The 17,172-nt window shown below is 37.1% G+C and overlaps 1 protein-coding gene across 1 annotated transcript in view; it reads right to left on the bottom strand.

Moving 5' to 3' along the window:
• Window positions 1-17,172, bottom strand: part of LOC123746401 (rac GTPase-activating protein 1) — a 44,240-nt gene that overhangs the window by 22,664 nt on the left and 4,404 nt on the right. The window contains exons 3-7 of the mRNA XM_045727915.2: window positions 11,571-11,773; window positions 8,991-9,171; window positions 4,467-4,621; window positions 3,228-3,342; window positions 914-1,050 (exon numbers count right to left, since the gene is read on the bottom strand). Of these exons, the coding sequence (XP_045583871.2) occupies window positions 914-1,050; window positions 3,228-3,342; window positions 4,467-4,621; window positions 8,991-9,171; window positions 11,571-11,773 (791 nt within the window). The remainder of the gene's footprint in view (window positions 1-913; window positions 1,051-3,227; window positions 3,343-4,466; window positions 4,622-8,990; window positions 9,172-11,570; window positions 11,774-17,172) is intronic.

The raw sequence follows: 17,172 nt of genomic DNA, 5'->3' as shown, positions 1-17,172 counted from the left end.
TCCATCCATCCACCTATCCATCCATTCATCCATCCATCTACCCACCCATCCATCCACCTATCCATCCACCCACCCATCCATCCACCCACCCATCCATCCATCCATCCATCCATCCATCCACCCACCCATCCATCCACCCACCCATCCACCCATCCATCCACCCACCCATCCATCCACCTATCCATCCACCTATCCATCCATCCACCCATCTATCCATCCATCCATCCACCTATCCATCTATCCATCCATCCACCCACCCACCTATCCATCCACCCACCCACCTATCCACCCACCTATCCATCCATCCATCCACCTATCCATCCATCCATCCATCCACCTATCCATCCATCCATCTCTCTCTCACACCTGACGGCTGAGTGGACAGCACTCAGGATTCGTAGTCTTAGAGTCCGGGGATCGATCCCCGGAAGAGGCGGAAACAAATTGGCAGTTTCTTTCACCCTGATGCCCCTGTTTACCTAGCAGCAAACATGTACCTGGGAGTTATACAGCTGCTACAGGCTGCTTCCTGGGAAGGAGGGAGGGTTTGTGGAGAAAAATAAAGTTGATTGACAGATGATAGACGGGCCCAAAGAGTCAGAGCTCAATCCCCGCAAGCACAACTAGGCAAGTCTCGCACGTGTGACACCCCCCCCCCCCCCACACACACACACACACACCAACCACTGGTTGGAATATGAAGTCAACATATTCATGACTACTTCACGAATATGTCGACTCCACACAACATAACACTACAGGAGCTCTCCAAGTTGAGAGCACCTGTAGTTTTATTCCAGGTGCTCTTAACATATTCAGCCCCTAAAAATATTCAGAGAGAATTGAATACTTTGTGACATTACATTACAAGTATCAATACTTACAGATTTTTTGGCAAAAATATAACATTTACCTGTGGTGAGATGATGTTGGGGAGTAGATGAGGAGAGTACACAGAATGTGCACGGTTACTGAGTGGAGTTGTCGGTGGCAGAGGTGCAGGACCCCTTTGGGGTCTCTTAGCAGGGCTCTCTTCTGCTGATGACTCGTCTGAAATTTAATGATTTCCAAGATAAACATTTTGTATTTGTAACTTACTTTCTGTTGTTGCATATATTTATAGTCCCAGAATCTAACTAAATTATGGTAGGATAAAGGCAGGTCATCAAACATGACAAATGTGTAAGGGATGCAAGAGGGAATGAACAAAATGCTACCGGGATAAATTAATAGTGTGCAAAGTACAGCCCTGGAAACAAACCGAAATTGTCTCTATTTTCCGCTTGTTACAACTTTTAATAAAGTTGTTACATCTTGGCTTAACGTGTTTATCACGTATTAGAACGTTGTTACAACTTGCTATATTGGTTGTTATAATGGGTTAGGTTAAAACTTGTTCGAACATTGTGCCAATGTCGTAGTTTCGGTGTGTGTTTGGCGGGAGAAATAAAATGCCGAATTAAAAAAAAAAAGCTAATTTCCAGCATCAAATAAGTTTTTTAAAAACTTGCACATTCTGCCACCCCCATCCCCACCACCCTAACCAAGAATAAAATGGAAAACATTAACTTTCCTGGAAAGACTTCACCCAACCACCACAAAATGAAAAGCAAACCACAAAACTGGTAAAGATGCATGTAGTTAAGAACCCTTGCACTACACAGTATCTGTACATTTATATATTGTAAGGATGTTTACGAAAGCTTGTCAACAATAACATTTTCATTATTGTAAAGCTAAACCACCAAAAAAATACAATGATGCTGTTTGTTTAAAGTAGGATTTTCATGCTACAGTAGATCCATGTTCACCTTAGGTTATGCAGGTCTCCATAAAACCTGCATGATTTTACTATAATCTGACGTTAGTACGAAAGGTCAGTATTTCGTCTGCTACCTCCCTTGTGGAGTGGGGCTACATCTGCTGATGTAAGTGCCATTGGAATCTGACCTGTCTTTTAAGCTTTCCCTCTATTACAGTTATCTTGAGGTTATCTTGAGATGATTTCGGGGCTTTAGTGTCCCCGCGGCCCGGTCCTCGACCAGACCTCCACCCCCAGGAAGCAGCCCGTGACAGCTGACTAACTCCCAGGTACCTATTTACTGCTTGGTAACGGGCATTTAGGGTGAAAGAAACTTTGCCCATTTGTTTCTGCCTCGTGCGGGAATCTAACCCGCGCCACAGAATTACGAGTCCTGCGCGCTATCCACCAGGCTACGAGGCACAGTGAGTGCTCGTGCTACTGATACTTTACATTTACGTATAAATTTAGACTCTAAGGAGTCAGGAAACATGGCTGAGTACATGTTGTCAATTTCTTTTTCAAATTTTGCTACACTTGTGTTAATATTAGTTATATTGTCTGAATTGTCTACATCATTTATGAAGAAGCTGTCTGGAGCTTGAACCTTCAAATTGTCTATCAGAGTCCTATGCATCACTTCAGACTTTTCTATCAGGATTTCACAGATTTCTTTGTTAAGCTCTGTATTGTTGAGAGCATAACTGTATTGTTCATTGTTCAGACCCTTTTCTTGTAAGTACAATATAGGTTCAATATTAGTAGACATTTTTTGTTTTTACTTTGATTTTGCATGAAGTTCTTTTGGAATTTGTTTCCCATTTTATATAGTTTTGTTCTAATCTGGCATGAATGCTTTAGCACAAGTTCTTAGTCTAAACAGGGAAATTGAAGAAACATTTTTCTTTTGTAGTGTCTTGTATTCTCTATCCAAGACAGTCCTCATTTTGGCCTTCTGCTATGGAGCATATTTCAAACAGATACTGTATGCTTTGGTGGCCAACTGTTCTACTCCTAGAGTGGGAGTTTTGGTACTTATCATGGTTCCCCATGGGATGGTTGAGAGTTCCCTCCATATTTTTTTCAACAATGCCTTTATTGCTGAAACTGTTTTTACAAGAAAATCCTTCCTGCTTGTTACTACTTTTGACCATATAATAATAATAATAATAATAACAAATTTGAACTAAATATGAGCTATTGATTAGAGTACTGTGTAGCATATATAAGATAATGTTTCCGATTATTTCTTTAATGTTCGGAAGAGCAGATAAAATGTATCTTCACTTCTAGTTGACTCCTATCTGTTTGAACTAAACATTCATGCATTGTTTATCTGAAATCAACTTGGGTTTCCAAATTCTCAACCTAAAATTTCCTTGTAAGTTAGTCGAGATACAGATCCGAGACAAGAAAAGTCACTAACCTGTTGAATGTGGTGGAGCAGATGGTTTAACTTGAACTTCAGTGTGAACCTTCTTTAATTCCTCACCAGTAGTATAATATGTCACCTGTGTCTTCACCTCATGACTACACCTTTCCTGAGTTCAGGAAAAAAATAATATATTCAGTGCATATATTTTCATACTGTAGATAAACTACAAGTTTCATGCAGAAGTTCTAAAAATTCAAATAAGCTATGAATATATGGTTCAATCACATGAGGGTGAGCAAGACATGTATCCCAGAGTGTCAACATTTCATAAGTGTAACAAACTGGTGGATGAATGGGAGATAGTGTTAGGATAACTGGAAGGGGTGACCGGGGGGGGGGGGGGGGGGTATGTGGTCATAGTGATGATAATGTGATGTGTGGTGTACTGTACTGTACTACTCGCCTATTTGTTTGCAGGGGTTGAGCTCTGGCTCTCTGATCCCGCCTCTCAACTGTCAATCAACTGGTGTATAGGTTCCTGAGCCTACTGGACTCAATGGCTTGTGCATTTGATGGCATGGAGGGGGTTAGCTAACAATGTCTACAGGAAGTCTGATTTAGTTCTACATTCCCCCCCCCCCCAAACCTAGCTATTTTCATCCCGTGCATTCTAATTTGCTTGACATTTTAACTTAGTATACAGGTAGTACTAAGTCAATTGGCTGCTTGCAGTCTTGCTGCTCGAGCTGCATTTATAGTTTAAAATTTTTGCAGCAGGACGACAGGATCGAACCAGCATCCTGGGTTCCATCCCGCCATCCTGCTCCAAAGATTTTCTCTAATATATCACGCTTTTGTGATTTCATTGTGTATTATATTTAATTGAATAGTTTTGATTGTTAGGAACTGGATATAAAATGTATTAGTCAAATCTATGGATTCATTTATAAGAATCTCAATTTTTCAACAGATTAGTGGAAAATGTTCCATATTAGGTTTTCCCTACATGCAATACACGTCACAATAACGTGGCTGAAAAAGTAACCCAACCCCCACATCTGAAATCAGATGAAAACGAACATTTCAGTCCTTCCTGGATCCTCATCACGCCCAGATACTTTTCCAAGATGGAGTGAAATTGTCACTTTCATGTGTGGGGTTGGTTTATTTCTCCCAATGTATGTCATTTGATTCTCCATGACTTCTAATCAATTAACTTGACAACAGAACAAGTAAAACTTTATAAATAAATTTTGAGTCTAAATAAAAAACATACAATACAGTACTTACATTTTCACTCCTCCTGGCTGAGGATCTCTTGTTACCCGACCTTTCATGGCGCTCTGGTGACGACTTGCGCTTATAATTCCGTCCAGATCTGAGGCGCGATTCATCCAAATCATCATCTTCCGTTATGTCCATTTGTGACACATCCATAATGGTATCTGGAATGAAGATTATTGTACTGCCTCACCTGTCAAAGTACTAAACTTCTGAGGTCCTATGCTTCATCACATCAAATGTAGCACAACACCTTCACGGTTAAATTATACGAGGCAATCATGAATTGCATCCTTGGGCAGGATATCTTAGAATAATTAGCTGCAAGTGTAAGTACGCAGTGTTTTAACAGGTTGCAATATCTCGCATGCAGATGACAGGTATATGTACATCTCTAATATATACAAGACATACAAATGCCATTTGCTTGAATAAAAAAGGCTTCCCCTGACACACAAGGGCTGGAAACCAGGAACAAATCCTTGGCATTTATATTTGTGAGGTAGGTAATAGAATAAATTGGAGATAATAAATAGAAGATATTTATCAATACAGAATCTGGAGAGGAATAAACAAAGTGGACAAAGGAATCCTATTTAAATTAAAGAGGTGGGACAAGGGGACAGCGGTGAAATCTGAACAAGCAAGTCATAGATATGGAAGGAAGTTTTTGTTCTCTAATGGTGGTCAGGAAGTGTAAAGCACTGAAGGAAGAGATTTTTAAAGTTAATTCCATCCATAACTTTCAAGAAAAATTACGAAAATGTTAATGCTGAACGAGGTATTTAGCTTGCCAGGTATAAAATGCTAGGAAACAGGGCACTTCAAGCATGAACAGTTCAAGGTGGACAGTTAATCATAGTCCACACAAGTGAGATGAACACACGTGTATAGAGCAACTTGACTGATAGGGGCCAGTTAAATGGCCCCTACTGGACAAAGAACTGTGTAGAATGGCCAACACTAACCTGAAGAACACTAAGTGCATTGTGGCAGGAATGGGGTACGCAACTGCTAAGTCCTGATTCCTCATGCCAGACAAAATGATTGACAAACAAGGCTAGTGGATCGAGGAGGAAGGTGCACAGGTGGAATTATCGAGTGAACTGCTCGACTACCAGGCGGTTCATTTGTTCCAAGCGTCTTTTCATTTTCATGCTGCGTTACTTTGCAGATTGTTTTAGTTCGCCCACCTTTCTCTTGGTCTGTTTTTGGCTCGGTTCATCTAGTATCCCCTTGCCTTTTGCACTTTTATATAGGGGAGGGGGGGGGGGCAGGATTTTGGCCTCTTGGTCCTCAGCAGGCTTACAATGACCCACAAGTGTCTAGTGTGGATTGAACTAGGTGGAGCTTTCCAGATGGCAAGCACCAAAAAAAATACACCAAATGAGCCCTCTCAGAAAGAATGTAGGTATATAAATGGCAAAGTTACCAGTCTACAAACACTAAAGGAAATTTATTTTCTCAATTAGAAAAAAAAAGCTAAATCCAGACTTCCATCACACATCCAAATCCTCAATATACCCTAGAATCTTGAAGATCCAAAAATATCCTTACATATGGGGGTTATGCAAGACATATCCCCATTCATAAGGATATTTTTTTGTTAATTTTAAATTGTCAACTCTATTTAGATATACTATATAATTTTCTTTTTCCTATTCTGTTATGATATTGATACATTAGGAAAAGTTGGAGCATTTACCATGTAGATTATGCACAAACAATTTGAGTGTGTTTGAGGAAGGTTGATATATTGCACTCCTGGCTTCTTAATTGAGCAACGTTCTTGAATAACAATGGTCCATAAAACTATGAAATGCAAGTTGTGTGCTTTGCAACCTACTGAAATATACAGGTCACAACACACAAGTGGATACATAGACCTAATCAACTATGCTTGGAGAAGATGCCTAGAAGACAACGTTGGCACAGGAACAACGAATTAAAAGAGGGGAACCACTGAGTATTATTGTGTTTCACTATGCTCAACACCCTATTTCTGAGCTGGGGCCTCTTAGATGCTCCCTCAGCCAGCTCTCAACATCGAGTGAAATGGAAAAACCAAAGCAAATTTCATAGAGCACTTACCAGAACTAGAGACAATAGAGTAGGAACGTGTGAAATGAAGACAATTTAATGACTACAAGCTCTTATTAGGCACCCTGCAGGACTAGGTTTTGTCCTCTGGGCAAGTTAGTTCGGCTTCAGGCATTGCCTCCATTCATGACAAAGAATGAGGGGTCCTGCCTTTCGGCACAGGCCATTGTGCAATTTTAGACCGGTTCTGTCCCCCCGTGTAATTCAACATACACCCTCTATCCATTCGAGCCATAGTGTCAGTATTTCCAGGAGTCTCATGCAGTCACGCTGTTCCTCAACCCAGTCAATGACATTTTTATTCAAAGGCACATCAGATGCCACTTCATGGATGGTTGACTCAAGTCACGAACAGAATGTGGGGCCTCAAAGGCATGTGACCTCAAAGCAAGCCAACTTCAATTGCTTTTTTTTTTTATTGCTAAACCAAACTTGATTGCAAAGAGCTGCCCTTTGCCACTTCTGTTTTACGATTGTGCGGCACTAGGGTAAGTAGAGAAGTAGTTATCCTTCATTATTCTTCAGTTCACTTTGATCCAACGCTATAGGCAGTACCCCATCATAAATCTACTTTGGTCTTTTGGTTTAACATGAAGAGCTGACTCAGCACTGAGCATAGTGACTGCTTTCTGAGCAGTTATCCTGGATACTCCCATTTCCACCCTTTTGGTCCACACATCCTCGAGCTGGATTGAGTGGTCTAGACTTAGTGGGGTGCTTGTTACCTTCAACACTTTACTTGTGCAAGTAGTGCTGCTACACAGTGGCAGCATGTACCTTTAGTTGGCAATGGTAATTCCCAGAGTATTAAATAGCTATCCTTCTGTTGCTTATTAGCACATGCAAAAGGGGGGTGTTGAGGGGTATTCCTCCCTACTGTGTCAGTGGGCTGGTCCCTCAGTGATGCCTTCTTTTATTTACTCAACATATGCTCTTTTGCCCACCATCTGAGATCCATGATTGAACAATTTGCATAAACCCTGATCAGGCTTGGGGTGGGACAAGTCATGAGAGCCTAGCATAGTGACATTACCTAACCGTCCAGTTGGCTCCTGTTCCACGGAGAATCTGACAGACTGCTCAGAAAGTAGGACTTCTCTGCTCAGCACACTTTTATTGATTTTAAGTATATATATATATATATATATATATATATATATATATATATATATATATATATATATATATATATATATATAATATATATATATATATATATAATATATATATATATATATATATATATATATATATAATATATATATATATATATATATATATATATATATATATATATATATATATATATATATATATTATATATATATATATATATATATATATATATATATATATATATATATATATATATATATATATATATATATATATATATATATATATATATATTATATATATATATATATATATATATATATATATATATATATATATATATATATATATATATATATATATATATATATATATATATATATATATATATATATATATATATATATATATATATATTATATATATATATATATATATATATATATATATATATATATATATATATATATATATATATATATATATATATATATATATATATATATATATATATATATATATATATATATATATATATATATATATATATATATATATATATATATATATATATATATATATATATATATATATATATATATATATATATATATATATATATATATATATATATATATATATCAGCCTACTATTCAAGGCCCGATTTGCCTAATAAGCCAGTTTTCCTGAATTAATATATTTACTATAATTTTTTTCTTATGAAATGATAAAGCAACCCTTTTCTCTATGTATGAGGTCAATTTTTTTTATTGGAGTTAAAATTAACGTAGATATATGACCGAACCTAACCAACCCTACCTAACCTAACCTAACCTATATTTATAGGCAAGGTTAGGTTAGGTAGCCAAAAAAGCTAGGTTAGGTTAGGTTAGGTAGGTTAGGTAGACGAAAAAACATTAATTCATGAAAACTTGGCTTATTAGGCAAATCGGGCCTTGAATGTAGGCTGAGAAGTGCGTTCTGGCTATTATATATATCCTATTATATAATATCTATATATATTTCATATATATATTATATATATATATATATATATATATATATATATATAGATATATATACTATATATATATATATATATGCATGCTAAGATAATTATGAGGAGAGCACACAAGCCAGTATCATCACATAGCACTTGGAAGGGATATAAGGACAAGGAGCTATGTTCTCAGCCACTTGGACTATCTGGGATCGAATGTCAACTCTGCACGAAGCAAGCTTGCAAGGTTGAAGCTTGCAACCCTGCACAAATATTATAAAATGACAAATGGATTTCATTAATGTGAGCTTGCTTACCTACAGAATCATGATCTTCTGTGATGGTGGACAAGGGAACTGGCGAGTGGTCTTTCACGCTGCGACGTTGGTCGGTCCCTCCGATGAAAGTGAAAGAATTCTGCAACTGCTGCAACTTCTCCTTTGTCTCATTGACCTGACCTCTTCCAAGAAGGTCCATTACCATGCCAATCTGTACTGCCTAATAAAAATGGCAATTACTCACATGAACTAAAGACAATGGTACAGTACACAATTATCAAAGAACAGTGAAAGATCATCTTTTATATATTGAAATAAAATATCTTCCACAATGGAATGCAACTAAATCAGTGAGAACATTGCACAGACTATGTTTTGATCATGTAATGACTTATGTAATTTTTAGTTGCATTATATTAATCTAAGTGTTTTGTTTTTATTTCATTCGTCAGTGTTTGCGTGCATTTTAAATTGTATTAGAGAATGTTTACGTCAGTGTAAAATAGATTTCCATGTAATTTTTTTTTTTTTTTTGAGGGTAGCATTCCTGCACCTCCACCATACTCAGAGGGGATCCCAACTCTCACGACTGAGGGTGTGTGGAGGGAGTGTGCGAGGTGCTTGCCTCATTTATGAGGTTGTTTACCTCATTTTTCCTCATTGTTATTTGAGAACGTTCAGTTAATCTGGGTGAATGAGAAATGATTTACATGCTCTATTGTTCCCATTCCCTGTGCCTTTAATAAAATGTACCACACTCTGCGGTACTTTGCTGGTTTGTTTTAGTCCTGCGAATTCAAAATCGTGCCAACCACTTTGTTCTCGTATTTTAAGTGCATCTTTATATTACAAATGTTCTGTATTTCCATTTTTAATTAACGTACATGTACTGTAAGGAAAAGGAAGCGAGACCTCACAATTATAGTACTGAAGACATTTTTAAGCACGATTTTTGTAAAGTTTTTGTTAATGAGGCATTGTGTTTAGCACAGATGTGACTTTTGGTACATCAGGCAGTAATCATGCAGTGTGAACATACTGGACATTATTAGACAACCTGAAGCACTATGGAATAAATCTTTAAAATTCTTATGTACTCTTGAAATCTTGGGTTCAAAGTGATGCAGCCACAAACTCAGTTGTTAGTAGCAACTTCATTGCTACTTGTGGCTATGTATGTTGTTACGAAAATCTCTTGCTTAAGCAAGGAGATCCTGCCTATCCCTTTACCACCTATTCAACAACACATCTGCATACTCGAGTATATGAATTCAACAACGATAATATGTGCTCAGAAGCCTGTGTCTATACAAGACACCCCCCCCCTTCCCTCCATCCTCAAGCATCCGAGACAGCTGTCTGGGGCCAACTCCACTCGACCAGCTAAACCGCTAGTTTAAGACTGCCAGCAATAGTTACATGCACATCAGCGCCATCTTCATCAGGTCTGACCGCATATATAAGCAGCTCACCACCAGCCAGACCTCAGAACACTCTTCGTGCTCCAAGCTGCAAGATCTACTCTCGCTCCCCTGGGTGTCGGTAGACTCGAACAGCTCTTGTATAAAGTATATAATTTGCACCTTTCTTTTGCCATTTGCACCTTTCTTTTTTTGCACAGCTGGTTTGCGATGCAAACCAGCTGTGCCACAAACCCAGTCCAAAACACTACCAGATACAAGGCCAAGAAGTGGCAAATTAAAGGGGGAAATAAAGAAATACCACTTAAAGTGATGACCAAACCACACATCAGAAGATGTAGAAACAACGACATTTTGACTTTATAATGGTTCAGGACAGATCGAAACATCATCGTTTCTCCATCTTCTTTGTGGTTTGGTCATAACAGCTTCACCCACGTTATTGTGACTCATGGTCTGCATACCACTTCAAGTACCCATCTAGTCAGATGCGAGAGTACATGACTAACAATGGATAATAAGAAAATTATAGAAGTGTCAAAGACTTTGCAAAGGTAGGTATAATATAAATGTACATGTTTAGACTGCTGAAACGTCTTTTAAAGTTATTTAACTACCTGGCCAACGAATGGTGTCAAGATTGCCGATTTCTTGGCTTGAGTTAAAACACTGTCCACTTAACTTTTAAAGATAATTGTTCTCATTTAATAAATAAACTTCAGTTCAGACCATAAGGTTTTCCCAATATTTGTAAAAGAAAAAAAAAAAGTTGCTCAAGTGGCATGTTTGAGTACTGAGATTTTTCCAAGTGAATTTAAATTTTTATACTTTTACAAATTAAATAAGCTTTGATGTTACCGTTTTATAGTATACAATACAAAGTTTATGACGCTTATCTAACCCTTATGCATGCTCCAGTTACTACTGGATTCTGTTTCAGGGTCTCTGATACAGTGGTGGCCATCAACAGTTCGTGTGTGTAGTTGTTAAGTATTAAAAAATAAAAACTATACACTGCTGTCAAGGACAGCAGTGTATATTGCACATCCACAAGCTTCCTTTTCTAATACTGCCTGTCTTATTAGTTTCTTGGAAATGAGTCGCATTGCATTAACTTCTTTAATTAAATGTCAATATAACATATGATAAAGTCAAGAATATAGCCAAGTACTGGATAGCATCAAGATGGGCTACTTACCAAGTCATTCTTTTCGGTCTCGACAGAGATTCGTTTCACCTTCTCAACATCAAATAAGTGTCGTGCATTTTTAAGCTTCATCTCCAAAGCCTTTACTTCTTTCTGCTGTTGCATCGTTTGTTTTTGCAACCGCATTACTTCAACTTCTAAGCTATGGATGTGATTATGATACCGTTCTTCACTCTCCACAAATTCCAGGAACTCTACAGAAACAAAAAGTATTTTTATTAACACACGCCCAGACAAAACACTTAAAAATATCTGCTGTGCTAGAGGGCCATTATTAACACTTTCCGGCTCCAGGCGAATGTAAAAAAAACAACCGTAAGTGCTCCCGGCGATTTGCTGCGTAAGCGTAAAAACAAAAATGTGTATACTCTTTTTACTCTCCTGACCTTAGTTCTTGAGCTACGTATTTCATTTTGGTACCAACGTGTTCGCAATAAAATTCTCTAGAAGAACATCAGTAAAAAAAGTCACGAAACGTATAGGGATACCAGCACCAAATAAATAACTACGAACGTGACTCGCCGTGAGCGCTCAACAGCAACAAAATATTTTTACTCTTGGGATTGTTATCACCTCCACACTTGTCCTACAGTGTTAATTTTGGTATCAAAGGACTCGCAATGAAATTCCCAACACGGTGATATGAATATAAGTGTAGAATAATGATTGCGGCCCGCCCGCAAGAGTGTGGGAAGTGGTGAAATTGTTACCCGGTGTCGGTGACGGGACGACGCACGGCGCTTTGAAAGTTTATACTTATTTCATTCTCATGACATTATTATTCTATGTACGTCATTCATTTTTGTGTCAATGTGTTCGCAATAGAATGTTCTATGAGCCCGTAGGTAAAAAAGATCAACAAAGCGTAAGATAGAATAGCGCCAAATATAAAACAACGCTGGAACATATCAGTGAGTCAAACACACACGAAATGTTTTTACTTTTGTTATGTTTGTGAACCTTTCATGAACTTATTGTACCATGCAGCCTATTGGTGAGAAAGAGAGCCTCATGGCGCGCAGTTTGAAACAAACCCAAAGTAAATCGGATAAAAATTGAATTTTATACAAATATTTTAAAAGAGGACATAAGTTTATGTCCACATAGCGGAAGCGGGTAGGCGAAACAGGACGCCGGGATGAGTCCTCATAGCCGGAAAGTGTTAAGTTACCATGTTTATGATGTACTATATTTAGTAAATACAGTATATTATTCCCTAGTCTGGCCCCCTTTAACTTTGTGAACCACCAAAGTTCTTACAAATATTACTATGAACCTAGTTCTTTGGGCTAATGTATTTTGTAGCCTACATAGAAGTTGATAATAGATTATTCAAATTAAAAGAATGCATATCTACTGCCTGTTTATTATAAAAATATTAAAAATTATGAAATTAACAATTACATATACCATAAATAAATTACAAAATCTTATCAGTTCCAATAAGAGCAACTTAGATGTTTGGAGGCAATAAAAGTACTGCACTGTAGTTTAACCCTTAACATGCTCAGGGTTTAATATCCTGTCATCCCCACAGGCGCATGTCATTTTGAAAAAAAAAAAAAAAAAAAAATTCTTCCTAACCTGTTAATTTGTGTTCACTGATCACGGGAAAAATAATAAAAAAATCGTAAGTGGCATATATTGCCCGCTATAGGGCGGGGAAGTGTGACAAATTATAGGCGCTGACTCAGCATGCGTCCCAGGCGGTCTGTTGATCGCCAGCTGTCAGGCCGGAGTTGCCACAAAGAGATAATTACCTAATTATTTCAATGTCTGATTTTTCATAGTTTTTTTTTGCTGTAATATTATTCAATAGTGTGTAGTTTGATATATTTATATAATAAAATGAGTGAATCATTGCTGTACTCAAAAATATGGTGTGCATATTGTTGATTCAATTATGTTCATCAATCAGTGAACAAATACTTTGTCGGTTATTACACTATAAGCACAGGTTATATATAAGTATCTGCATGTTTTGTTCACTATAACGAACCGCTAAGTAGCTATTACGAGTCAAAAAGTAACGAGGAGTGACCGCCGTGTACAAGCCAGCCACTCCTACCCTCCCTCCAGTCATCTGACTCACCCACATTCTCCTCCCACAATACTGTTTTTGCTATAATTCACCATATACAGACGTTATATATAAGTATCTACACGTTTTGTTCACCATAACTGTACATCTAAGCTTGTATGGTGAGTAAAGGCACAAAGACGTAGGACCTCACACAGTCAGCTGATGGCTGCCGCCCTCAAGGCCAGACGCACTAATATTTCTCCTCCAATACTGTGTGGTGTTATTACGCTATACACACACATTACATATAAATATCTACCCGTTTTATTCACCATACTTGTACAAATAAACTGGTACATCGTGGTAACCAGTAAACAACACCGTCGTCTGCACGGTGTCGTCGTGCAGATGAGGCCACTGCCCTCACCAAAATGGCGGCTCCAAACCTTCTCTTGCTGTTTATACACTCTATACACACGTTATATATAGGTATCTACATTTGTGGTCACCATAGCGAACCACTAAGCTGGTATGCTGAGTGCAGTTAATAAAAGGTGGCCACACACAGTCAGAAGACATCGCCTCCATCCTCCCTCCCACAGCATTACTCCTCCCTCCATGGCGCACAGCGCTAAATATCACCACAATCCTGCTATTATCAGAACCCTGGTCAGTTTTACCACAGTCAGGGGTCTTCTGTAATAATATCATCGCTACATAATAGCATGAACAAGTATATTTTGGCATTTTTAGGCGATGCTGTGGTCACAAGCTGAACAGCAGTGCTGTTAGCTCATGCTGCGTGCGTCAGGCTTGGTTGCTCACTCAATACCGAGGCCAATAACACCCGGGAGTTTGGCCCACGATTTTTTTTTTAAATGGCGTCTGTTTACAAGAACCCTGATGAAGGTGTGGTGAACCCCGTGTATCCGCGGGCCGTTTAAATCTTGCGTAGTACTCCAACACATCATATGACGTGATGCGCAGTTGACTGGAACAACGTCCAACACGTCATATGACGTGATGCGCACTTTAAGAGTCAAGTGCTTAATTTGATTTAAGAAGTGCTATACACTAGTTGTGTATATTTTCCAGTGTAAATATGTATCTTCCTTAGTTTAAAGGAAATACAGGACTGAACAGTATTCCATACGACTAATATTTAGACAAGAACAATGATGATAGTGCATCCTGTTTTGAAGGGTTCAATACCCACCCAATCACATCACTCCTTGTGTGATTTTCCACACAAATGTTATGGTAGTTTTTATTTTAACCTTTGAGCGTTAGGTCAGATATCATAATTCTGAGATCTTTCCTTTGGTCATTCAGTTTTATGAAGAGATCTAATAAGAGTCTTGTACCGCATCCTGTCTTCACTTTACTAGACCCATTACCTCTCTCATTGTCCCTTCCAGCCAATTGCATCTATAGTATCTCTTCTTTCCTCCCAAATTTCATTCTTATTTTCCTTCTCATTTCTTGTCACTTAAGATCTTAGTTCTTCCACACCAAATTCCTGCAAGTTATCACCACTGAACATGGTGTTTTTTATTATCATCCATTCAATAATAATATGTTATTAATATACATTTGCACTGGAAGACTTTGTTGACATTAGATTAAAATTTTTGTCTTCCACCAAATCAATTTTCACGCCGAGTTTTTATTTTATGTAAAATACACTATCTTTAAGCCAATACTGTTTGATCTTCTGCCCATACTAATGGAATTTTGCACTTAGTTTAAACCTTCGGCTGTGACACTATCCTGCTAAGGGTGTAAAAATAAAGTTATATATGTAGCAAGAGAAAAACCATGCCATTTCCAACTGTCATTAACCCTTAAACGGCACAAAACACACACACACATGATTGGGCATAACTTCAGTTTTTAAAACTTGTAAAAACAATTTCCAATTTTTTGTGGACAATCAACTCGGCAAATGCTCCAACCTTGTCACTTTATCAACTTGAAAAACCAGAAAGTCAAAAATAATTTAAAAATTTAAAATTGAAAACTTCAGATTTTAAAAGATCAAAAAATATGAACTATCACCAGTTATTCATTTGGCGTTATTATGCTCTCAGAATAGCATATGATCATTTTCATAAAATTACAATACAGGTTTCCAGTATACTGTACTTAACTATAAAAAAAAAAAAAATCGTCAATATGGCATTTGAAATGTGCGGTAATTTTAGACAAAAAATGCACAACTCCAAACGTTTAGAGTTTATGAAAAATCCATTCTCAAGGGATTGTAGAACAGACGGCTAAGCATACAATGTCAAAATGGTAAGAATCGGTCAGAAACAGGACTTTTAGAAGCCACTCAAAGTTGAAACTCTAGTTTTAGAGATACTGTAATTGAAGTTGAAATTATCGACATTGAATAAAGGTACTGTAGTTTGAATTCGTTAATTTACTTGTATGTTTTAATAAACATTGCTTGGAATTCATACTTGAATATGTGAAAGTTGTAGATCAGTGTGTGTTGAAATGAAGTCAAGAAAAAAATCCCTCAAAAGAAAAAAAAAATTACAGGAATAATTATAATGATTTAGGAGATATATTTAGGGTATACTTTATATAAGTAAAAAACCCTAATTTGGTCCCTATTTAAAACAACTTGGAGAAAGAAAATAAAGTTTGAAATCTCTGAAAAATATCAGCCAAAAAAAAATTCAAAGTCCCAAGTTCTGCGAGTTGTGACCGATTTATTTTATTGACCAATTTCATTCTATCTTCACAGGGATGAAGTTAGGGGAAGTTAGAGACCTGTCCCTAGTTAGGGACAGGTATGCATTCTCTAGGATTTAAAGGTTACAACAAAATCAGATTAAAAAAAAAAAAAAATTCCCCATAAAAAAAAAATTTGGACATTAATAAAAGTAACATTAACATTGGGCAATGTATATATATGATATATAACAAAAAGCATAATAACACATTCACTATTACTTGTGATATCATATTACTCGGCAATGCCATAAAGGCACCAGCTGCATATCCACTTTGTAGACACTTCTTACTACTACTGTATTCTTCTCTGTGCCTTGGACAGGTGCTGACATCTCTATTACTGCATTATCTCTTAGTTCCAGTTAATAGGAGCTGCTGTTCTTAATAAAATGTTCTTTTTAAAAAAAAATTATAAAATCAATTTCTGAAAATATTTTGAGGAAAGTTTCACAATGCTGAAGCCAATAAGTTGGAGATTTGCTTAACATTTTCAAGTAATTTTTACACAATTCTAAATATTTTTAGCTTCTCGACCCCTTAATCCGTGCTGTTTAAGGGTTAAAAATAATGGGAGGGGGGGGGATACTGTATCTATTTTCTAATACAGGGCATATAAAATATTATCCAATTAACTTGAAACTCAAGGTGTGTGTTCCAGACATGTTATAAATATACTGTTCCCTAATTAATCATAACTGACTTTGATTTTTTTTCCATTCTGCAGACTGCACAACACACATTTTGGAAAAAAAATCTGAAAACTATGGCACTATCATTATTGGGAGACCTTACCAGATATGGACAAGTTACTTCCAAAAGTCCACT

This window comes from Procambarus clarkii, chromosome 80 (genome assembly GCF_040958095.1).
Source record: "Procambarus clarkii isolate CNS0578487 chromosome 80, FALCON_Pclarkii_2.0, whole genome shotgun sequence".
NCBI lineage: Eukaryota > Metazoa > Arthropoda > Malacostraca > Decapoda > Cambaridae > Procambarus > Procambarus clarkii.
This window is presented reverse-complemented; position numbering and strand designations above follow the sequence as displayed.